Raw genomic sequence first — 25,344 nt, 5'->3', positions numbered from 1 at the left:
AAAACGATTATAACAATGAAACATCGATACTATTAAAACAGTTTTGATAAACGTTAGATCGTTGATCTTATACCTACTTTGACAGAGGGATAACGTCTAGCGAAACAGGTCCCTATATAATTCGTCTGAGACAACAGTCCATGGCTCCATATAGGAATTTTCAAGGTTGGTTGACCCACATCAGATATAGCTGTAGACTTTGACGATAACGATGAGGTTTTTACGAAAAGGATAAGCTTCGCATTACCTGGTGTAAGTTTGGCATTCCCTGCATGCAGCCGATCATAAAAGTCTGTGTGGCCGGACCACGTTGGCAGCAGCAGCGCTTCGTAGCCCAAATGGTGACCACAAGGATAACCACCGCGCCAATGGCCGTCACTGTTATGAGCACCGCTGGAAACACATAAGATAATGAAGGCAAACATACGTTGGTTGATGATGCCTTGGTATTTTCGATAGTGTAGAAAACCTTTCGTCTTAGAGACTATAACACATCATCGTTAACAACCCATATTCGACTTACTATTGAGCGCGAGTCTCTCAGAATAAGAGGGGTTAGGTTTTAGTCCACCACGCTGGCCAAATGCGTATTGGTAGACTTCACACTCGAAGGGAATCAAGAAAATTCTCAGGTATACAGGGCGTGTGGCGTGTACGCACGCACGGTTTTACACCCGCGCAGTCTTTCCCCCCTTCGCCCGCATATCATGAGAGTGTGATCAACGAACTTGCCAGACTATAGTTACAGCAGTGGCTCATTAAAGTAAGCTGATAATAAAGACTGACTGACTATGGGCCTTATTAGGAGGCTCAAAGTCACTCAGCGGGCGATGGAGCGAGCTATGCGTGGGGTTTCTTTGCGTGATTGAATCTGGAATGAGATGATCCAAACCAGACGAACCAAAGACACTGACTTAGCTCAGCGAGTTGCGAAGCTGAAGTGGCAATGGGCAGGCCACAAAGGAAGGCCGATGGACGTTGAGGACCCAAGGTTCTGAAATGACATCGACCCCGCACCGGATAGCGTAGTGTTGGTCGACCCCACTTGATGGACCGAGGATATCAAGCGGGTTGCAGGGAGCCACTGGATGCTGGCGGCTCGAGACCGTTCTGCTTGGAGGTCCATGCAAGAGGCCTATATCTACAAGTGGACGTCTATCGGCTGATAAGGTAAGGTAAGAATAATGAAGATCATGACAAAACTTACCTTTAAGGTTAACCTGGCACGTTCTACCTGCGTACCACTTGAAGCATTCGCAGATCATTGTACTCTCGCGCTCGAAGCACGTGCCGTGGTAGTTGCAACCAGCACAGCCTACGGCGTCAGCTGAAATTGGGGATGTAAATTTTTTTAGTAAGAAAAACGTATTTTTTAGTAGATTTGAGGGTAGATGTGTAATTGAAGATATGAGTTTTATTTCTTTCCTATCCTAAAAATAGGTTATTTATACTAATATTATAAAGAGGTAAAGTTTGTGCGATTGTAGGGGGTAATCAATCTTAAATTAAAATTTTGTTTACCAATAGAAAGCCACGTCATAGGCTATATTTTATCCCCGTATTCCCACATCCCACAGGGAACGGGAAGTACGCGGTTGAATCCTGGGGTCTGCTTCTTCTACCAATAAAAAGCCACGATATTCGTGTCATAGGTTATGTTTATCCCCAATCGCCATATTCCCACGGGAACGGCGAACGGGCCTCTGTTAGTATTTATATACTTACACGAGCAAATTCTTCCAGGATACAAAGTGTTAACACTGAGATCAGCAAAGCCTTCCAAACAGCTGCAGGTGTAAGTGCCGCGGAGGTTGAAACATCTGGCATGCTCTGAACAGTCGTGGAACTGAGTGCTGATGCATTCGTCGAAATCTGGAAATCGTGAGTAAGAAATTGATTGATCATGTATATGGTTCCTCTACATCCATTTAAACGGACATTCAAACGGACTTCAAAGTTTGACAATACAACGATCACTATTTTTAAAAGACTGCAATTAAGGGCTTAGCCCTCATTTGCACGAGAGTATTATTAACGGACGTCAAAAAAGCGTTCAAATATAGTATGAAGTTAAATGAAGGTCTATTTCCAACGCCCAAAATTGGAAGTGCAACCAAGAGATGCAAGGAAGTAACTTGGGAATGCATCCAAGTATATTATGTTGCCACGACAGCATTTTTAAAAAACGACGCTTTTTTTCGAGCAGTATTGCATTTTAAATTTTTTTGTTGAATTTTTAACGCTTTTTTGACGTCCGTTAAAAAACTCTTGTGCGAATGGTGCTTAGGTGGAAATACATACCGCTAACATTTAATCTGTCCATCAGTTGGTCCGCCGCGTGGACTTCTGTTCCACCGAGGCTGTAGTTGTTGTTCCTCAGATATTTCTCTATGACCTCTTTGAGCCTGCTTTCGTGAGCATTGTCTGAGAGCTAGAAGAAATAAAACGATTTGTTACAATCTAACTCCTCTATATGACGGCCGCCGTGGTGCAGTGGTATGCGCGGTGGATTTACAAGACGGAGATCCTGGGTTCGATCCGTAGGCCGATTGAGTTTTTCTTAATTGGCCCAGGTCTGGCTGGTAGGAGGCTTCGGCAGTGGCTAGTACCGGCAAAGACGTACCGTCAAGCGATTTAGCGTTCTGGTACGATACCGTGTAGAAACCGAAAGGAGTGTGGATTTTCATCCTTTTCCTAACAAGTTAGTCCGCTTCCATCTTAGATTGCATTATCACTTAACATCAGGTGAGATTGTAGTCAAGGGCTAACTTGTAAAGAATAAAAAAAAAATAACTCCTCAATAAATAACCTTAAAAAATATGTAACCTCCATTTTATTAGCAGCCTTAATGGATTTGCATTTTTAATTTATAGTTTACAGCCTGACATCGTGAGGAAACCTGCATACCTGAGAATTTTCTCTATTATGTGTGTAAAGTCTGCCAATCCACATTTGGTCAGCGTGGTGGACTAAGGCCTAAACCCTCTCATTCTGAGAGGAGACTCATGCTCTACAGTGAGCCGATTATGGGTTGTTAATGATGATGATGATGAATTTATAGTGTACTCTAATGTACGAGTCCAGTCCTTTCATTTGATGCCCATATTTAGGGAGTTGTGAACATGTAATCTGCCATTTTGTAGCAGCAGCTACTTTTATACTGAGTTTACTGACCTTCCTGTTCATCCAACTGCCAGGTCCAATTATAATCCTGTACGGATCATAAGACCCTGGGTTCTAGTTCTTCAGGCTATCAAATACCGGGTTTTAATTCAAAATGTATTAGTAGAACAGGAATTAAGTTAACTTCTTAGTTTCTGATTTATAAACCTGATATTTCATTGCATTAAGCCCCAGTTTCTTTGGAATAATTTACATTGCGTAAGCCTCAGTGTCTTTGAAAGAACGCTAAGCGTCGTCGGCCTCAGTCATTGCCATCAACACTACATTATCACGCCAACTCACTTTGGATCAGCGTGGTGGCTTGTAGCTCTAACTACTAAGATCGTTTAAAATAGGCTGATAGTGATATTCTTACCTGAACATAGAAGTCGTTAATGACACCTTCATAAATTTCACCTTTAGGAGTTCTCATATCTACAGGGTGGAAACCAGTGATATGAACACCGTGATAAACATCTCTCAAGTCTGATTGCATGATCATTCTGTTGATTCCTTCATGAGTGGCTACTGCTAGAGTGTGATACTCTTTGCTGGAATTATCTAATAGATTCTTCTGGAAAGTTAGTCTTTCATTTCCTTGTGATCCGAGGGCTAGTCTTGCTGAATATGTGTATGTTGCTGGAAACACAAACACATTATGTATAAAAAGTATAATTATTAATTATGTCTAAATTATTTTCCCTGGCAACATCGCCAATTGGAAATGCTGAGGATTTCAACAAATTTCATTTGTCCATTTAGAATATTGTTTAATTTGAATTAGTGTCGCCGCACATGGGCCAGAAGCCACAAACGCCGCTAATAGAAGCAAGAAGGGGCCACAAAAGTAGCTGATGCGCGCGACAGTCACTTGTGGTCGGTGATTGCTACTTTTAACCCATACATCTAGTATCATAATCGCGCGAGTGGCTTGTGACGTGTGACAACGTTTTGTGTCGGCCTTGAGTTTCCAGCCCAGGCCACAAGAAGCAAGCAGCGACGTTTGTAGCGTGTGGCGGTACCGGCGTCAACTGTGTGAGGCAAGTCTATATAAAATGTATGAAAACTACAGGAAATATGCCGGTAGCAGCATTTTGTGGTTGTGGCCGGTGGCCCGTGTGTGGGAGCCCTTAGGTTTGGTGTTTGTGGCTAACCAATAGGCATAGCTTGCGACTACCGACATAATGTCTCGTGAAGAGAAATAGACCAAATGTCGACAAATAGCGACGGAGTAGACCCAGTCTCATCTCTTTCGTCTCATCGCAAAGAAAGAGATAACGATATTTCCGCTTGAGCCGCTTTTTGTTGACATTTTGTCTATTTCTTTTCAGGAGATACTCGTGCGTCGCATAACGTCAAAAGATTTAGCTTCCCGGTTTAACGCCGGATTAGAAGCGCGGGAAAATTTATAGAATTAAATACCTGTCCCAAATTAGCTAATACATCAGGTGCGATCAAAGTCAAAGGTCAACTTGCCCTTAATGATATTATAAAAAGTTATATATATATTAGTTTTAAATATCTTACGTTTGCAGGGTCTGTCAGGGAACATTCTCGCAAATCCAGGTCTGCACACGCATTTCATGATACCATCAATTCTTTGACACCTCTCGTTTCTGGAAGCCTTACAGTCAGGTTGGCATTCTTTTCCGTAGCCGGTAACTGAAAAAATTAAATTCAAGATTGCATTATAATATAAGATGTAACGACAATAAGTTACTATGGACTAAGAAAGAAATAGAAAATATATAAAATAGAAACCGACTATTTTGGGCCCAGCGCGTTACAGAAACTAAATGACGAATCATCCTTTATTTTATAATAAATCAAAATCAACAACAAAAAATAAAGAATTCACAGTTATATATATTTTTTTAAATATATGTTGAAAATTTCTTGAAATCATTTAAAATCTATAAAACATTTTAGGAAGGACTTGCCCAAATTTGGCTATGCAACTTACAAACAAAGAAAACTTAAATCTTAAACTGAACTTAATAAATGCATTGGATTGCAGTAATTTGGATATTCTAACGGTTCGTTCATCGTAATCTAGGCCAAACAATGTATAAAAAATAGTCGGTCCTTTGATTATTGTATCTGTAAAATACTTGCCCGTCGGACGTCCAACGTTAATTGTTTCTAGATAAGGTGTTCCTGCTAATAATATTTCCCCAAACAAAACTTGCGACACTCCATTATTATTGACTTGTTCGTTTCTAGTGACGTCATAGTCACCTGTTTCAATATCTGTGCTAACAGGTGGTGCTTTACCCCCATTCTGTGACTTATTCATTACAACAAAGAATGTATCGTTATCTTTTTCTTCATCTATTTTTTGTATATTCTCAGTTACGTCGTTATCTCTTATAATGAAGTTGTCACTTTCTTCCGAAGACATGGTTACGTCATCTAGTGCAATCTTCGTATTGGTTGCTGAAGTAACAACCGGTGTTGGTTCAACTTGAGGTATAGGTATATGCTTGGTTACTGTTTCTACAATTGTAGTTGGATGTACTTGTGTATATATTTCGGTTACTACATCAACTATCGTTGAAGTATGTGTGTTAGTAAGAATTAAAGTTTCTGTAACTGCTCCTTCTGAATGGGTCATTAGACTTGTCTCCGTATGAGTGACAGTTAATGTCTGGGTTAAATTAAAGTAACCAATGCTCGATACAGTTTGAGGTGGTTCCGATAGTGTCTTTGTCAGAGTGATAACTGTGGTTTTAAATTCTGTTTTTGTTGGTATAATATCATCAGATATTTTGACTTCATTACCAGCATGATGAGTTGGGTTCCTGATGGAATTTAAATCTTTGCTAATTGTTAAAGTAGACGTAATTGTTTTTTCTATTATTGACGTGATTTCTGGTACTAAAGTTGGTATTTCCATGTCCTTAAGAACTTCAGTTGGCCTTATAAAATCTTCTTCTATGATAGATTCAGAACTTTCAATAATACTTGAAGGGAATATTTCCAATGGCCTCGAAGGTAAAGGCCGAACAATTTTCTTTATAGTACTGAGTCTTGGTGGATATGAAACTTCTGGCCGAGATATTATCCTTGATGGCTTAATATGAGGTATCACTTTGGATAGTAGTTTAAATTTGCTAGTACTTGATTTTTTGTCATCATTGCGAATAGGATAAGGTTTCCGAGTGCGGTTCTTATTTCCCAAAGTTATTACTTTAACATTTTCGTTACTAGAATCTTCTTGACTAGAATCCGCAGATAAAACACTATCATTATTGAATTGCAGCACATTGGTAGCAGAAATTTTTGTTACATTCGTAGGAGGTTTTTTGGTAGAAGTTTTGATCGTTGGTTTTAAAATTGGTGTTTTCTTTTCCGTCACTGGATTTTCATAACTAATGTCAATATTCTCGCTGGATGATTCATACTCATAAGAATTATCACCATTTTCTGCAGAATTTTGCAAAAATACCAAATCGGGCTTATCTTGATATTGTGATACAGATTCCGGAAAGTATACAGATGTTGGAGCAAAGTTAAAGCTTGAAGAAAATCCTATGTTTGACGAAGTCAACCAGCTAGACGACAAAGGAGTTGGGAAAATGACATTGGTGGTGGAATTAAATACTAAAGTAGGTTTTGGAACATATTCTGATGAAATAACTTGTGATGAAAGCTCCCTTGGAGGCGGCAGTAAAACAGATGATGGTTGATCAAAGTTAAAGTTGGGTTTTTTAATTTTATTAGTGATTTCATATATGGGTCTGTAAGTTGACACCTCATCTCGATTAGTAGGTTTTCTTATAGGTCTTGATGTTGACTGACGTGGAGGCAATGTTCTTGGTGGTAAAGTTCTATAAGGAGGTGGCGTTCTAATCGGTAAAACAGGTCTAGGAGTTTGAGTTACCCTCGGTGGATATCTTGGTGCCGATGTTCTTGGTGGAGGTGGACTCATGCCCATTATTTCGTCTGATTTTGGTGGCTTGTATTTTTGATCCATATTAGGCGGTGGAGGAGATAAATCTACAATTTCACTTGATGTAATATTAAAATCAGTTTGAGGCAAAATTGTGAATGATGGTGTTGATTTGTCATCAATCTCTACAGTTAAAGGTTTTTTATCCATAATATGAACAGTAGATGTAATTATGTTTGATTCATTCACAGATTTAGTTCTATTTAAAAGTATAGAATCACGCTGTTTTGTAGGAGATTTATTTTTATTTATTTTTGCAGGACGTTCTGTATAGCTGGTATATAGTGGTTTACCAGTAGATGCCACATTAATTTCTTCACCTGTATTCAATTCTAAGTTATCTTCATAAGACATATTATTGGTTACATTTTCCATTAGTTGGTTAATCTGCCAATGTGGCTGTTGCAGTTGATGATCAAGCGGAATTGCCGTATGAACTGTAAATGGTCTTGGTTTCATGTAAATGTTAATATTCTCATAAACTGGCTTTATACTATTTGACTGGAATCTAGTCTTATTAGAGGGTGTAAAAGGCTTTTCCGTTTGAGTTCCAGAATTAAAACCAATAATTTTATTATTCTTATTATTGTGGTCTATTTTTGGCGAAGTAATATTATATGACACCGTAACCGCAGAAAAATCTTTCGTAATATTTTTACTCTCTTTAGATGTACTCACATAAGGTACACTCATAGATTCTGAGCTGACTTCACCGTCACTTTCTCCAATAGTTTCCAAGTCATCTTGACCATCATATATTTCTTCAGCCGTTTCGTAAACTGGTTTTGTTGTTTTTTTGGATAAAATCTTACTTGTGGTTGTTTCTTCGCTATTATCTCGCACTGGTATATCATATGTTGGTTGTCGTACACCATACATAGATGGAATGTAATTAGGCTTTATAGTAAATGCTGAAACATTAGATGTCTGGTCGTCTTTTGGTTTCGAGAATGGTTTGCCGATACCAAAGTTATTGATAGGTTGCTTATTATTTTTGTTCCAGAATTCTGCTGGAGGTTTTCCGACTGTAGCGATTTTTTCTCCAAATTCTGGTAAACTGTCATTTATGCCATCGTAATTTAAAGGTATATGCTTTCTTGTGGTCGATTCTACAACAATATTTTTGATGTTTTCTTCGTTGAGTATACTGGAATACCACCCATGAGAGTTAGTTGAAATATTTTGTTGTAGAGGTACTTTATGTTTATCACCCTCATTATTGAAAACAGGGTTTGAATTTTGTGAATTGAAGTCTTCATTCATTACAGGGAAGTTAGCATGACTGTTAATAGAAGATGTTATTGTTGGGTACACTGCATTGTTTGTGTACCTATCTTTGGAATTACTTTTATTATTACCAGTTGATTGGCTTGAATTAATTGTAGATTTGTGTGAACTTTCAACAGTTAAACTATCAAAATTATTAAATGGAATATGAATGTGTTCATTGTAATTAAGTGAGGGATGCCTCTTTCCATGTAGCGCAACACTTTCATATTTTGCAGGATCATCTTCTACTCTAATTGCAAAGTTTGTTCCGATTGGTATATTTGCATTTATTTGCCCATTATCAGAAGTAGTCGTAATTGGTACAGTAATGCTTGATCCCAAAACATGGCCCGTTTTCCCATCACCTGCTACATTAGTAGCCGTATTCAAAGTCACCGTATAAGTATTTTCTTTAAGGTTACTATTAATCAAAGATGTATCAACAGTATTAGACGAAGTGTAAGAGTTGGAAATAAAATTAGAAGTGCCTTTTACATGTTGTTGATTATTAACTTTAGGCAAACTTGAGTAAGTATTGGCATGTACAACGGGTGATTGTGGAAGTTTAAACGTATATGTCGGTGTTGGCTGACTATTTGGTAACTGTGAAGCAAAATAAATTTCCGATGTCACTTTTGGAGGTAGTTGGTTTGATACTGGATGTTGAACATTTAAATACACTTTGCTGTCTTGTACCGGCTTCGTTTGAGTAATTGGTAATGATGAATGGTGATGGAAAGGTTTATTTTTATCGTAGCGATTTTCGTGATTAAAGTGTCGTTTCGGTGGAGGTGGTGGTACTGCCAGGTAATTTTCATACTCTTTGTCTATTACTTCTTTTTCTTCTTTATGTTTATTATTACCTACAGGTTGACGGTTATTTCCAAAACCTGCATTGTACTGCTCTGGATTATAAGCAGTTATTTTAGGTCCGACTTGGATATGAGATTCCTGATTGCTTGTAGGTGGAGGTAATTTATTCAAATCTTTTGGCCGTTTGTTATCACTCAATTTGAATTTGTGCTCATTTTTCATTACTACATCTTGATATGAAGGCATATTACTTTTGTATTTATCAACAGTAGGTTGATTATTATTATTGTTAGGCTTAACAATAAAAACATTATTATTTGGAACAACATTGTGAACATTTGTCATATGTGGAGCATCGATACTAAAACTTCCAAAGTATCCTGGTTCAGGGTAAGGTAAAGGATCATCGATATAATCCCCTGTTTTATGCGGTTCAGAAGATCCAGCAAATACTAGTGCTGTTGAACTTCCATGAGGAATAAGCACATTAGCTACCTTAGAAGGTTGTATGTCAACAAGGAACGGTTGGTTAACATTGTCACCAGGACTTTCAACGATTTGATATTTTTCATCAGTTATAATTTTTGTGTTAACTATTTCAGACGAGCTTGGATTATTATCAGGTATGTCATTTTCTTTATCTTCTAAATTTGGTTCATAATTATTATGATGTTCTTTTGGACTAGTATCTGCCGGTTTAACAAAAGATGGTATGAAATCCAAAAAGGCTGGTCTGCCATGGTTTAGTACAAGGCCATTATTTTTTTTCAAGTTTGTAAATTTATTAGGATCATTATGTGTATGTGACAGAGTTGGTAAGCGAGACGATGGTATCCGGGAATCCGATGGACTGTAATAAATTTCTTGGGGCCGAAGTGAATTTTTATTTGGTTTTGATTTCAACTTCGGTAATTCAGGAGGTCTTAAATCAAATGAGTCATCTACATTTGTCACAATAACGTTTTGACGAATAGGTGGTTTTTCTTTTGTCACATATTGTTCATTATTTGCAACGAAATTATCAATGGGTGGTGGATGAACAGGATTATGCAATTTTATGCCACTAGCAGCTAACGTCAAAGGTCCTCCCACAGCAGGCTTTCCGACAATTACATCTGAGTTAGCGGTTATAATTTCACCGGGACTTATTGGTATACCTCCATTTACTAACGGACTTTCATGAACTATTTTAGGCCTTACAAAGTGGCTTTTTAAATTCATATGTTCAGCCGCCCATGCGAAATTTTGTTGTAATGTAGCATTTGTAAATACATTCGTTTCAGAAGTCTCCATATCGTCAACTGGAATATAAATTGGAAAGTTGCCATGTTTTGATTCTACATCATCATCAATCCTTTTATTTGCATTGTATGAAGTTATTTTGGCTAAAGGCTTAACTGTGGTCGTTGTTGTAGTTGTCGTAGTTTTATTTGGTTCCTGTCTTTTCATAAAACCTCCAGTCATTTTTTCAATAACTGGTGCTAATTGTGATAATCCTTTAATCCCCAAGGAACCTAACTTTATGAGTTCTGCCATAACAAATTTATTTTTGTTTACTTTTGTTGGTCTCTCTGGTTTAACATTTTCAGATGTTTTATTTGCAAGAACTTTGTTAGTTTTTAGAGGAGGTGCTTGCTCATTAGTTAAAAGATCGCTTGCTTCGACTAAATTCGTATCTTTATCATCTAAATAATCAGTAACTTGAGTATATTTTTCTACTATTTTATCCGAGAGAACCGCTTGTGTACCAGTTTCATATTCATAGGGACGATATTGCGTATTGTTAAGAATTTCTTTATGTGTTGGTCGTACATCAAGTTTTGTACCACTATATTTAGTATTTTTTGTATGATACTTCTCTGTTGTTGGACTTAAGGATTGCTTCACATTTGAGTACTTAGTTTTTAAAGTTTCCGTCTTTGTATGACTGCAAGTACACGAAGTTGTGCATGGAGCTTGACTTATTTCAGATGGTTGTATTAAGTCAAAGTTGTGTTCTTCATTGTCTATTCTCTTGTCTAACTTAGGAATATTATTTATATACATATTAGAAGCTGAAGGTTTAATGGTTTTTACTTCCATGTACTTTGTCTGAAATCATAAAATATTTGTGTTAATGTGGTGCTTTGTAATAAAATATAAATATAAACAAAACATAAATTCATATATTATAGGAAACATAAATTATCTGCTTATACTCCAATAAAAGTAACACTGTGTTTGGAAATGTATTACGGGATACAAAGTTAAAAAGCAACTAAAATACTACAAAAGTGGGGTGGTATGGTATTACTTGGTGATCTGCGTAGTTCCATAAGGAACGAGGTACATGTTGTTGGGGGCCTTGGAACCCAGGAGGGTAACGTTGGGTTCCAAAATGTATATCTTACTTTTGTAGGCTTTATATCAGCTAAAACGTCAGTGGCATAAAGATTCGTAAGTGACTCTGTAGTAACGACTGAAACTATAGTTTCAAATGTCGATACAGCACTCCTTTTGTTTTGGACTACTGTCGTTAAGTACGTGTAAGTAGTCATACACGTCTTGATGATGTAATTATGCTGCATGAGATGATGAAGAGGAAAGAATGCACTCAGTTCTTGCCGATTGACCACAGTGGCGACGGCTGATGACAGTAACGACTTAAATGGTGGCGTCGAGCTAATCCCATTGTTTGTTGGTTTCAGTGGAGATAAGTGCATAAACTTACGTTTTCGCTGAGAAAAGAAATTAAAATTTAGTGCAATAGTTAATTTAATAATTAATGTTTTAATTAAACAAAATTGTTACAATAAAAATATGCTTAATAAAGAACTAGAATTACCTGTGTACAAATCAAAATGAGTTCTTTCTCCAAATATAATTGATTCTAAAAATAACGTTACCTGCTCCTGTTTTCCTTCAGCACTCTTATCTTTAACTAAAACCTCAACGCCGTTAGACATTATTCTTGTGGCTAAATTTTTTATTTTCCTCTCATCTTCAGCTGATCGTTGTTCCACGTCGATTTCTCTTCCAGGTCTCCATGGTGAATTATCATAAACTATGGCATTTGTATTGAAAGCTGAAAGTTTGAACGCGTTGTTATATTACGCTTTTTCCCAAACAAACATATATTTTATGATTTCAAATAAAATTTATTAACATTTATACAGTTAGTATGAAATGAGCTGTTATTTTTAACCATGTTAAATGTTTTTTAGTAGATGAATCAATTTTCATATAAACTGTTAGTTAATTCATTACCATCTTCCATTTTATTTGTGCTTCTACAGATACACTGTGTTACTAGTATGGTTATAATGTTAGTAAGTCTACTAATGTTACAAATTAAAAAAAAAACAAAATATGTATCATATGTAAAAGTCATTATTAGACATATTTGGTGTTTACAGTATTTAAGTTGTATTTTTGTATGCTTTAATTTAGTAGAGCATTTGAACAAAGGCATTGATTGCTAATGCTCTTCTGATCGTTAAGAGCCGTAGGCTTCTTAAAGGGACCTCGGCGGCGGTTTGATTGGGCCTGAAGGCAGATTGATGGTTGGAACAACTCTCTAAGGGCGTCTCCACTAAGATTCGGACCTTGGCAAAGGGCCGTTCTGGAGGAAAAATTTAAATTTCCCTTAATGCTGCGTTGACGTGATATCATGGATGGTCACTGGGCTACCATTATGTAAAAGCAGTGCTTAACCGTGACGCTAAATTGCTTCAAGACAATGCTCCAACAACTGATAATACATCCGCGTTGCTATGTTACAATATCTACGCTGCATATTATCAGCAGACTACTTTTAATAGCTTACTTTAGAAGTAGACACTACTCCTGAACATTTTTAGGTCGTATACAATCCAGCTCTAGTGCGGGCTGATGTGTATTGGACCAAAGATGCTGCGTATATAACTACTTTTAAACGCATATGCTGAATAAACATTAGCGTCGTGAATTTGATATTTTTTTTTTAACCTTTTGATTCGTATCGATAATAATGTAAACAAAATAGTAATAATGACTTTTTGCGATTTTCTTGAATAAATCATATATATGAAAAAACCAAATACAATTAAATTATGTTTTTGTTAATGTAATCTACTTTCTACTTAAACTATATACATTTTTTATGAAAAACAAAGCATAATTTCTTTGTACACGTAATGTAAAATTTTGATGTTCGGTAAGAAAAACAAATGAAGATTGAAAATTTTTAAATTTAAAATCATAAAAGTAATGAGAACATCAAAATGATACATTTATTAAATGATAAGTAACTCAGACTCACCTCCCAAGATGGTTGGTGATCCAAAATGTGGGGACAGACCCATCATACTGAAATCTTGGATCTTCAAAGACTGTCAAATTTGTCAACCAGTCGTCATCGCCTTTATCAGTATAGTCAAGTTCTGCTCGAGGCTTGCGTTCATAAAGAGTAGTACATGTGCTGTTGTCACCAGTTGTCTTACTTACATATTACTCGTACATATATCGTAGGAAATAGCAGTCTGAGACGCATATGACGTCAGGTGGCGACTTGTTTCCGTAAAGAGTGAAGAAAGGGGTACCGATCTGTGAAGGGCGCCCTTAACCCTACACACAACGTTCACAAGTGCGTGAGACAACTCAAGATTATTTTGGCTACAGTTTGTTAATAAAGTTGTCCTGACAAATGTTGTGACTTTGTTCGACATTGGTTTTCTTATTTTTGTAATCCACTTCTGAGTCTGCTAAAAATATTATATACTCGAACAATGTAGGATACATTTTTTTCCAAATTGGCTCAGGTCGGGCTTAGTGATTTGGATTTGGCTTTGGCTAATAACCACCCAAATGGCTAAGGCGTACAGCCAAGCGATTTAGCATTCTGGTATACTGTCGCTTAGAAACCATCAAAGATATGAGTAGAATAAACTTTGATCTCTTCCAAATAAGCCCGCTTTCATCTTAGTCTGCATTGTCACGCAACATCAGTTTTTTTTTATTCTTAAGCCCTTGACTACAAGTTAGCCCTTGATTACAATCTCACCTGATGGTAAGAGATGATGCAGTCTAAGTCTGGTAATTCTAAGCGGGCTAACTTGTTAGGAGGAGGATGAAAATCCACACCCCTTTCGGTTTCTACACGGCATCGTACCGGAACGCTAAATCGCTTGGCGGTACGATCAGCTGGATTATTCACTTATTTAGTCTTTATTATCAACCTATTAAAATAAACTTGATGTTTATCAATTGAGAAATGTCATCTACCTACTGCATGATATCCACCACAAGGCACCGGATGACATTTGTTGCATAAAATCTCAGTTTCGTTAATGTCAACTAGCATAAGTCGAAGATAGTGAATTAGCCTGCTGGTGTTACCTTGTTAGTTAATAAATTTCCAAACTTTTCACTTTGCTTAGTTAAGTTTTAAAAATGGAGGATCAATAAAACGACAGAATTTAATTTTACATTTTATTATTTTATTTCAACATTTTAAGTCGTAATTTGCAATTTACAAATGAAAGCTAGTCGAGTATTATGAAAGATATTTAAAATAATATTTTAACATACAACTTACTTTTATGAGTTATTCTTAGGCAGTGATTAGATAAAGGTTACCTAATTTTTTTTCACGACTTTACAACCTCAAATCATGGTAACACGTCGTAAACATTTTTGGTGGTCTTAAAACAACATATTAACACATTTAGCTCCCTATCTACAAAGTCAAGTACTAAAGAGTATTCTTATCTTATAACTAATAACTAAAACTATAAGGCACTATGCATAGTTAACTTACTATGATACAATGTAAATAAATAACTAAATCTTTACATTACCTAACCAATTGTTCGGATTTCACGACACGTCATCAACAGAACTTTGATTTGAATCTCTAAGCGTTGATCGGGTTGCTAATTTTACAACATAAGTCGGCGAGGCATCATAATTGACATGGTCACTTACTTTTCCTATTATACTTTCTAAGCTTTGCGTTTCAATTTGTGATCCAGTTTGGTCATTGGCTAAATATTTATCCATATCTGAAATAATCGAATTCTCTACCAAACTATCATCTTGCGAACTTACGATTTGATCTATAGATGGCAATATAGATGGCAATATTTTAATATTTTCATAATAAATCGCTTCTCGTTTCCTAACAGTTTGCGTATCATCTGATATAACAGTTGATAATACGGTGCTGAATTCTCCAGGATGTCTGCCAGAAACGTATAACGTTACTATGCTAGTAAGCTTAGGAGCAACCGGCGCTGGCTTAGGTTTTGGTTTACTTCTTTTACGTGTCGGTTTTGGTGGTGGGGGTGGAATATCCTCGCCGCTATTTTGAAGATCATCAGAGAAATCTTCGTTACTACTTAAATCAGTTAATATATTGGGTTTAGGGCTGTTGCTATAAATATCATTGTTTAAATTATTGTTGGGAACTAAATTGTTTTGTAGCAGATTAAGGTCAGGTTGGGCTAATCCAAGCAAAGGGTTAGAAGTCTGTAACGAGAGAGCTTGCTGTTGTTGTTGCTGTTGTTGCTGCTGCTGAAGTAATAATGGTAAAAGAAGGGAATTATATTGAGGAGGAGGTGCCAATACGGTTGGAGTAGTAACAATTGTTTCGGTTATAAATTCAGTAGCAGTTATTATATCCGAAGTTGGATTAACAATAGTTGTTTCTATTGGTGTAGCTCTAAATGTGATCGTTAATACAGTTTCTCTGGCATCAGTAACAGTAGTGACGTAGGTTGTTGTTCTAACTTTATACTCTGTAACCGGTGTTTGTACTACGGGTTGTTGAGGCAATAATCCCTGACCTTGTAGAGCAAGAAGAGGATTAATTGCAGGTTGCTGATTACCCAAAAGAAGTTGCGATAGCAACAGATTAGCTAATGGCACATTTGAATTTATTTCAGGTGCAACAGTTTGTACAACAGGTTCAACATTATATACAGTACTCGGTAATACATGAGAGTAAGATGTTTTACGGCCTCTTATTGTTGTAGGTGTAAAAATAACTGTAGTTGTAGGAGTTTCATGCAAAACAAACTTGGTAATTTTTGTCGCACCGTTATCGCCTAATTCTGTGGATTCCAAGGCAAGAACTAACTGTTGGTTGCCAATGGGTCCAATTGATGTTGATACTTGTTCGAGTAATAATGTTTCAATACTAGGTTTTGCTGATAACACGTTTTTGTACTCAGTAACTTTACCATTGACTACAGGGATTGTAACTTCAAATGGTATCTGGTGAGTGATAGTGATTTTCCCATCGTTTAAAATATTATCATATTTGTTAAATCTTTCCCCACTCAAATTTTCAAAAGAATTTCTTTGCCTACTTGATGCTCTGCTCGTTGTTGTACGAGAACGAGACCTACTAGTGGGGCGTGAAGATTGTGTAGTTTTGCTTAATCTAGAAGATTGTGTAGATTTTCCAGTTAACCGAGGCGCTTTAGGTCTTGATGCAAGAGTTGTTGTTCTAGAAGAAGTTCTTGTTTTGCCTCTTCTATACGAAGGAGCAGAAGTAGTTGTTGATCTACTTTCTCCACGTACAATAAATGGTTGTCTTTGTGAAACCTTTGGCGCTGCAGCTGTGGTTGACCTAGTGTTTCCAGACGTCCGCGAAATATACCGCCCTGCTTTTTGTTTCGGTGCAGGTGGCGCTGGTGGTTCAGTTTCTGGTTCTGGCTCAGGTCGTCTTGTACTAGCAGATTTAATTCCAGGACGGCGGAAGTTAGTAAACTTTCTATTACCATAATCAACCTGACGTTTTGTTCTTCGCTTAAAAGCAAATGGTCTTATTTGTACTGCGTTTGGATTTTTTCTTAGAGCTGGAGAAGCTGGTGTAGCTACTTGCTGTTCTTTTCTATCCGACGATTCATAATCATTATCTTCCTCAAATTCTTCTTCATCTAATAATTCTTCGCTTTCGTCTACTTTCTGTTCGTTTTCACCAATTTCTTCTTCAGGCTCTGGTTCGGGTTGTTTGAAAAGATTCCTTTTAGGAAATAGAGAATTATTAGGTCTTTGCCTGCGTAAAGATAGTAACGGATTTGTGGTTGACCGCGTGGTTGAGCGCCTGGTTGTGGTTGTACGTGATCGAGTAGTAGCACTTCGTCTAGATGAGGGTGTAGTTGATCTTGGTGTTATTGCCGTACCCGGTTGCCTAGGAACAAGAGGCCTTCTAAATCTTAATAAAGGATTATTTGTTGTCTGTCTGTTAGAAAATTCACTAAGTTCATCTAAAGATTCGGTAGCGGTCTCTTCTTGTTGAGTTGCAAACGTTTCGAACTCATTTTGATCAGCTGGAGGATAAGACACAGAAGCTGACTGTCTACTTCCTCTTAATCTAGATGAGGCAGTGGGTCGGATTCTAGGAATAGCAGATCTACTTGCGTAATCTAAGCTATTACTTCTAAGGGAACTAGATCTAAAGCCTGTCCTTCTCGATGAAGGAGAAATGTTTCCTCTAGGGAAACCACCAGCTCTTGAAGCAGGTGTATTTGCAGATAAGTTTATGGATGCACTGCTTCGACCAGTAAATCGTCTACCTGAGCTAGAGGAACCTGGTGAGGCAGCCACTTTACGATTACCATTAAAACTGCCAGTAGGTCTCGCAGATTTTAAAGTTGGTGTTGCAGTGATAGTTGGAGTGAAATCTGCACGAGTAATAGTTGTTGCACTGTTTGGTACAGGAAGACGTTTGGGACTGAAAGTGGGTCTATTTCTAGAAGCAAAAGGTATAATGACTGGTGTAAAAGATGGCTTTTTAGTTGTGAAAGTAAGACGACCTTTCTTTTTAGAGTTAGGATCGTCATCTTCAGAGTCTTCTTCAAGTAATGTTTCAGTTGTAGTTTCCAGATCAGTCACAGAACTTTGTATTACTTCTGGAGCTGGAGTGATAATTGAGCCTTCTGTAGTTGTTGAAGTAGAAGGTGTAGAAGTTGTAGTGGTTGTAGTAGTTGTATCTTCTAAAGTTTTATTGTTATTTGTCACAATTGTAGAATCTCCTGATATCACTGCCACTTGAGAAAAAAGTATCTTTTTGTCCGTATCCGGCTTAGGTGTGTTGGTATCTGGCTTAACTTCAGCAAACAAATTATCTATATACGTTCCCTGCAAAACAGTGGATGATACATTTGAGGGGTCTGGTATTTTGGTTGCAATTATTTCTTCTTTTACAGCTGTTGGAATTATGTGAGGTTTTTCTCCAATATCCTGAATAAGATTTTTGTCAACTAAACCACCGCCAACTTTCCTACCTAACTGATTATCTTCAACAAGTTTTGTATTATCAACAATATTTGTGACAGTCTCTAAACTGCTTCTTATCAGAGATGTATTTCCAGCATAAAATGTGGTGAAATATGTATACGTGGTATAAAACGTTGCCTTTCCGTCATCATGTTCCAAGTTGTCTTCAACTAAAGAAGGTTTAAGTTCTATTTCTAAATCTTTTGGAGGTAGAACACTTACAACATCTATAGGCGTAGTATCAATAGGATTTACAGTAGGTATTGATTGAGCTGTTGGAGTTACAACATTTGACACTATTTCCTCACGACTAGTAATTGTGGTAGATTTATCTTTGTAAAGTGTTGTCCAGTATGTAAAAGTGGTGTAATAAGTGATAGGTAAATTGTTCTCTTCCTCAGGTTCCGTTTTAGGTGTAATTGTCTCAGTTACCACATTAGTAATAGTTTCTAAGCGACTCTTTACTTTACTGGAATCTTTTCCAATATACATTGTAGTAAAATATGTAAATGTAGTGTAACTAGTTTGTAACAATAGAGTTGGTGAAGGTAATATTTCATCGATATTACTCTCGGAACTTACTTGATCGTCGAGTACGTTATTATTGTCTAGATATTTAGATTCGCCTTTTGACGAGGACGATTTCACATCTGTAACAAATGAATTTTCTGACAGGGGATTAGATTCAACGCTGAATAACATATCAACTTCAATTGGTGATGGTTGTGGTGTGGTTTCTTTTCCCTTATTTTCTTCCAAAGTATTTTGATCCATTGACACGCTACTTTCGACTGACGAATTATCATCTGTGCTTTGAGATGACATTCCTTTTACTTGTTTACAATTTCTGAAATCAAACTGAGCTTTTGAAGTTTCAGCTGCTAATGGATTAGTTTTCGTAGGAATTAATTCATCGGGACCAACATAATTAGTATAAACTTCTCTTCTACTGCAAACATTGGCATCTGAGCCTACAAATATGGTTGTGAAAAAGGTGTATGTCGTATAGTAAGTTTTAACAGTATCAGGTTTGATGCTTGCTATAATATCATCTCCTAAACTAGGAGTTGGCGTTTGAGAACTGTATAATTTATCGATTTCCACTGACTCAATTACATCTTTATTTTTTACCAGATCGATGATACTATTAATAGCAAAAGATTCGGTAGGGCGACCTACGCCTACACTTGTTGGGGCAATTTCATCTTCATCAAAAACGCCGAGTAAGGAAGGATCAAGTTTAGATAGGTCTATTGTAGATGTGATAATATTTGTAACTACTGATTTATGGCTTGCAACACTTGAAGTTTGATCTCCGAAGAAAGTGGTAAAGTATGTATATGTCGTATACAAAGTTTTATAAATAAGGTCAATTTCATTTTCAGAATCATCTTCTTCAGCACTAGAATCGCTATCAGTGGGCGTGTGTTCCGTACTGACAGATACTTCTATATGGCTTTGACTTGTTGATACGCTCTCAGTCGTTGTGCTAGGAGAAGAATCATTTTGCGGGACAGTATCAACTGAACCACTATTCTTTTCTTTTCCATCGCTAACTTTCTCTTCTTGCTCCAGTGTGGTAGTTAAATCTTCTTTTTTCATTTGAACTGTAGTCTTTGAAGGATTCTCAGTTATCGATTCGCTATTAGCTTCACTTTGAGCAACAATCTCTGGACGTTCTATATTACTTTTGTCAGTATTTTGAGCCACACTCGACACAACTGATGTTGGCTCAATATCGAGATCAGTTTTGCAAACATAATTTGTGATATATCCCACATTACTCTCAACAACTACGTCAGATTTTATAGAAGTGGTCGTTTCAGTACTCTCTAAAGGTATAAAGTAAGTCGTTAAATACGTTAATGTTTTATATTCCGTAGTCATAGTTGACTGAATATCCAGACCATCTGAACAATATACTTCTTCATGTTTATTAAATTTATTTTCTGTAGTCGTTTCAATTTCATAAGATTCATCACTATGTCCACTTTCAGTAGTAGTTTGTACTTCAGCTTCAGGTTCTTGGGTACTTTCATCTTCTTGCGGTTCTTCTTCTTCCTCTTCCTGTATTTTCTCAGTTACTTCCGCTGCAGTGTTTTCTGTTTCTTCCTCAGAATTAGTGAAAAAATCTCTTACGTTACTTTCGGTGACCACAGATTCCTTTGACTCATCTTCACCAAATCGAGTAGTTGCAGATGGCACCAACGAACTTAAAGGATCTGTGGCTTCGAAATTGAACTTTTTTACAGGCGTATCTTCTAAATCTTCTGTATATCTGGTACTCTCAGTAGTAGAGAAACTGGCCTCAGAAGGCTGTATAACATCCATGTTAAGATCAAACCCATTATTGTATTGAACACTGACAGCGTCTGGAATTTTGTCATCAACTTCATACAACACTTTTTTCAAACTTTCCTCATCATTGAACAATGCCTTTTCAGATCTATTGTCATCACTACTAGAATTTGGTATTTCAGTCGCGGAGTTAGCTTCGTGAGCTTTAAAAGTAGATGTGGCTACAGGAATGTCTGCTGACAAGAAAGTCACTTTAGTAGCTAACTTATCAGCAGGTTTAGCCGAAGGAAAAACATTAACTTCATCTGGGTTTGGTGGACTAACTGTTTCCGTGTTAGGTGTAAATATTATAACTGTGTCTCCCACTACTGTTGTAAAATCTGCAAAACCAGCATATGTAAAAGTTTTCTTTGGTCGCGGTTCACTTTTATGTCCGAACAACTTTTTAGGTAACTTTGTCTGCGGTAAAGATTGTTGTGGTGAACGAGGAGATTCAACATTATCAATATAGTAAAATATTGGTGAAAATTCGTTCTTAATCGTAAATGTAGGCAAATCATAATTAGGTTTTACTTTTACAATATTAGATTCGTTTAAAACATCAGAGTCAACTTTAGAGTCAACTTTAACTGGTTCTGTGACGGGTTCGTACGCTTTACTTTGACGATGTAGCGAATTTACATTATCTAAGAAATTGGGGTGAGGTTCACTCTTTTTCTCATTTTCTACAGTTGGGCCATCTAGATAATTATACACCTCGAACTGTGGTTCCTCGATATAAGTTTGAGCTTTGCGGGCGATAGGCTCATCATATATTTGGTTTTCTGATTGATAATCAGGAGAGCTAGGAGGATTCCATAACTTAAAAGAATCCTGTGCGGGTTTGCTCGCATACACAATTTCCATTTTACTACTAGGAGCTAAATAATCGGTGTTTTTAAGTATGAATTTATCTGGATCAATAATACCTAAATCTTGTTTGACGTTCCATTGCCCATCGAAAGCTGAATGAACTCGCGTTGGCTTAACGATGAATGGATCGCCAACGTTTGACGGCTTATTGTAAAGTACTAGTGATGATTTAGTGAGGAGCTGTGCGTATATACGCCCGTTGTCTAAAGTGGTGCCTAGAATTTGAGTGGCAAACTCAGTGGTGACGCCATCTTGGATGAAAGTCCTCGCTGTAGACGTCAACAGCCCGATTAAAGGTTTGACGCTGTGGTATCGTCCGATCTTCGTGTTATAGTCGTTTCGGTTCTGGTCATTGACGAGCAGCACTGTCAAGTCTATTGTCATCGCGTGACAGTCATCGTCAGTTGAGGGTAGGATTTCGTGGAGGTGCGTTATATTTTACAAAGTCCATTGGAGTTCGGAGTTGACCACGACCGGGGATTAGATTTGAAAGAGAAAGAAAAAACATACAATTAATTACGCAATACAGATAGAATAGAATACTTAGATGCTAAAAAGAGATAGCGGATGTTTTGCAAACTGGTTAGCACTAATTTGTACAACTTTCATTTCTATGGTGAAGTTGACGATCTGTTTCGAGTATGACTGTATATGACTATCGTCTGTTTGAAAAACGATACCAAAGAGACAAATGCAGTTACGCCATTTTACAAAAGATGAGTTAATTGTCCACTATCAGTCATATTATGGTAATTTGTAACAAACGTAAATTTTTGCAATAAAGGTAAAACTTATGTAACTCAATTTTTCAATTTTATTTTTAATGCTAATTCTGTAAATGACAAAAACTAATCTTTTTAAATATACAGTAAAATCTCATTATTCGCGGGGGATACGTTCTCTAAATGTGTCGCGAATACAGAAACCGTGATTATGGAATGGTATTTTATATGTGATTCTATGGGATACGTTCTTGGGTGGCAAAATAAAAACCAAATATATAAAGAAAAAACAATTAATTGAAGTTATTCATTAACTATTATTTTCAGTCTTAGACAATGGTTTGAAGAATTTTGAATTTTTTTCTTGCTTGACATTTTTTTAAAAGCTAGTGATTTTAAGTGATTTTAAGCAGTAGCATTCTTAAACCATCCATTCGCAATTACGGCAATAGGTATTTGCAAGTTAAAGTTTAAATTTACCGCGAATAACGAAATATTTAGCCGCGAATATAGGACGCAATTTTTAATCCGCGAATAGTGAAAACGTGAATAAAGGAAGCGTGAATATGGAGCTTTTACTGTAATATAAACTGAACACTAAAATATACCAAAAATAAATCGTCAACATCATATAATACCTACATTTCTAATTTACATAAACTCAAATTATATTGCAATACTAAGAAGTTAAAAAAGTTATAGATAAGAAGGAAGTTACGAATAAAAAAGATATACTTAGATTTAAAAATAAATTAACGGAAATATTTCACATATTTTGGAAAAAATAGAATTAAAAATAGAAAAATTAGGTTTAGATTTAGAAGAAGTAATGCAAGCAACAGTTTTTACAAGAGAAATAGTATTAAATGCTTTTTATATAGATTACTCACCCCTGTTTTCTGGAACGCCTTCCCTTTTTATCCTTGATACATCTATCGATTCATTTTCGTTTAGTTCTGAAAGAAGGACAAAATATCGTTAATTTGATAACTAAATCAGAATCATAAAAATATTTTATACATATTAAACGTAATAAAAAATTTCATAAATTTTGGCTTTAATTGGTTTTTATCTAAATTTATTATATAGAGATAAAATTGGATTTTTGGTTTGTTTGTTTGTTAAAGCTATTTAACTGATTTTAAAAATTCTTATAACAATGTAAAGCTACATATCAGGGATAAGATAGGCCATATTTTATTACGAACTACGTGGGTAAAACCTGGGTACTAGTCTATAATATAAAAATGAATCGCTAAATGTGTTGCTAAGCGCAAATCTCGAGAATGGCTGAACCGATTCGACTAAGTCTTTTTTAGAATATTCCTTAAAGTACGACGATGGTTTTCTACGGAGTTTTTTTTAGGTAAGGGGTAGGATAAGGGTAGTAGAAAAGAAACGCACATAAGTCAAAGCGAACTTTTACTGGATCCGCTAGTTTAATATAATATTTTTATAGGTATTTGTAACTTGCTTAAATAGTTCTAAGATTAAATTGAAATAAAATATGTTACCAAACATTAATGAAAATTAAATGTCGTTGTAAATAAAACTTTATTAGGACCAATGTAAATAAATAAATTCTTGATCTAGGCAACAAGAAAATGTGCTAACTCTGCAACTTTCGACACAAACCAGATGCTCTGTTGAAAGGCTTCTCAAGGCTGTACGATTTAGAAAACTATCGAAACAAAAAACATCAAATACAAAACTACAAAAAGAAATTCCAAAAAAAATTTGTAGTAATCTGTAGCTAGAAAGTTAGAAGGGTTACACCCATTTTCCTAGGCAAATGGTACGAAAATTCTCAAGTTTATTTTGTATCTGTCGCCGTAAAATTTTAAATACCGTTAGATTATAATCTATGTCTTAAAGGAAAAATAGATAATTTAAAAAAAAAAAATATAACGTGTCTCAAACGGTGAAGAAAAAGCATCGTGAGAATCTGCATACCAGGTTTCCTCACGATGTTTTTTATTTTTCATTTTTTTATTTCTCTGCGTGTGTGAAATCCAGCGGCCAGCGGCAGTGTGGGCCAGCGTGGTGGACTATTGGCCTAACCCCTCTCATATCTAAGAGGAGACTCTTGTCAATTGTCTTTGCCAACGTGGGCTGTCAATGTCAAACAATGAATGAAATGTCATTGTCAAATATTACGTCAAATGTTCTGTTTATCAAACTGACAGTTTTCCTAAAGATTTGACATTGTATTGTCGTATTTTGACTAAATGTGTTAAGTTAGTCAAGTTAGTCAGAGATACGAAATATTTCCCACCTGTAACAAGAAATTTAACTCATCATCATCTACTTACCCTTATCCCACTTAAGTGGGGTCGGAAAAATATGTCAATCTTTTCCATTCGTCTCTATTACTCGTCAACTCATCATCCACTCCTTTTACACACATGTCCTCTTTCACACAATCCCTTTTTTGGCCTTCCTCTCCTCTTATGTCCTTCCAAACTGATTAGTCAAATATAGATTTACAATTTTATAGTACCATATCTAAATGTAAGATTATATGTCGCAACACATTTTCCCAATTATGCAATGTTTACGAAAGATCGCAATGTAGTAAGAAATAACAACCCTTTGGGAAAAAACCGCTTGCGCAAAAATCTACAAAACAAAAGCGACAATCAAGATGTGAGACGCGCCAAACGTCTTGGCCTTCTTCCCACACTCACCGGACTCTGCATTTCCGTACAACATTGTCGTAATAAACAAACATAACTGACAATCTATACTTATAATAAAACTGGTCGAATTCTATACATTTATTCGCAATTTCAGATTTTACTTATACCATTTGTAACACCAAACGTTACCGTGGCATAACGGACGCCAGCGCCATCTAGAATCTATACTTATAATACTAATTCTGTGCATATATTGAAGATATTTTGAAATTTTTTGTTGGGGTTTTTATATAATCGATACTGAAGCTAAAAATATTTTTTTTCGATTTTTTAT

At 36.3% G+C, this 25,344-nt stretch overlaps 1 protein-coding gene across 5 annotated transcripts in view; it reads right to left on the bottom strand.

The window, feature by feature from the left end:
- LOC112058337 (mucin-5AC) overlaps positions 1-25,344 on the bottom strand; it is a 132,500-nt gene that overhangs the window by 13,027 nt on the left and 94,129 nt on the right. For 2 of the 5 annotated variants that reach the window (XM_052889333.1, XM_052889334.1), the window contains exons 2-11: positions 23,262-23,327; positions 12,082-12,260; positions 11,587-11,913; positions 5,278-11,287; positions 4,690-4,824; positions 3,539-3,801; positions 2,302-2,431; positions 1,726-1,872; positions 1,208-1,327; positions 248-393 (exon numbers count right to left, since the gene is read on the bottom strand). In XM_052889333.1, coding sequence (XP_052745293.1) covers positions 248-393; positions 1,208-1,327; positions 1,726-1,872; positions 2,302-2,431; positions 3,539-3,801; positions 4,690-4,824; positions 5,278-11,287; positions 11,587-11,913; positions 12,082-12,260; positions 23,262-23,327 — 7,523 coding nt within the window. Of the gene's footprint in view, positions 1-247; positions 394-1,207; positions 1,328-1,725; positions 1,873-2,301; positions 2,432-3,538; positions 3,802-4,689; positions 4,825-5,277; positions 11,288-11,586; positions 11,914-12,081; positions 12,261-13,475; positions 22,024-23,261; positions 23,328-25,344 lie in introns of those variants that run through there. The other 3 variants (XM_052889335.1, XM_052889336.1, XM_052889337.1) reach the window with 3 other exon arrangements.

This window comes from Bicyclus anynana, chromosome 25 (genome assembly GCF_947172395.1).
Source record: "Bicyclus anynana chromosome 25, ilBicAnyn1.1, whole genome shotgun sequence".
Taxonomy (NCBI): Eukaryota; Metazoa; Arthropoda; class Insecta; order Lepidoptera; family Nymphalidae; genus Bicyclus; species Bicyclus anynana.
The sequence above is the reverse complement of the archived record's forward strand: the minus strand, read 5'-3'. Positions and strand labels throughout refer to the sequence as shown.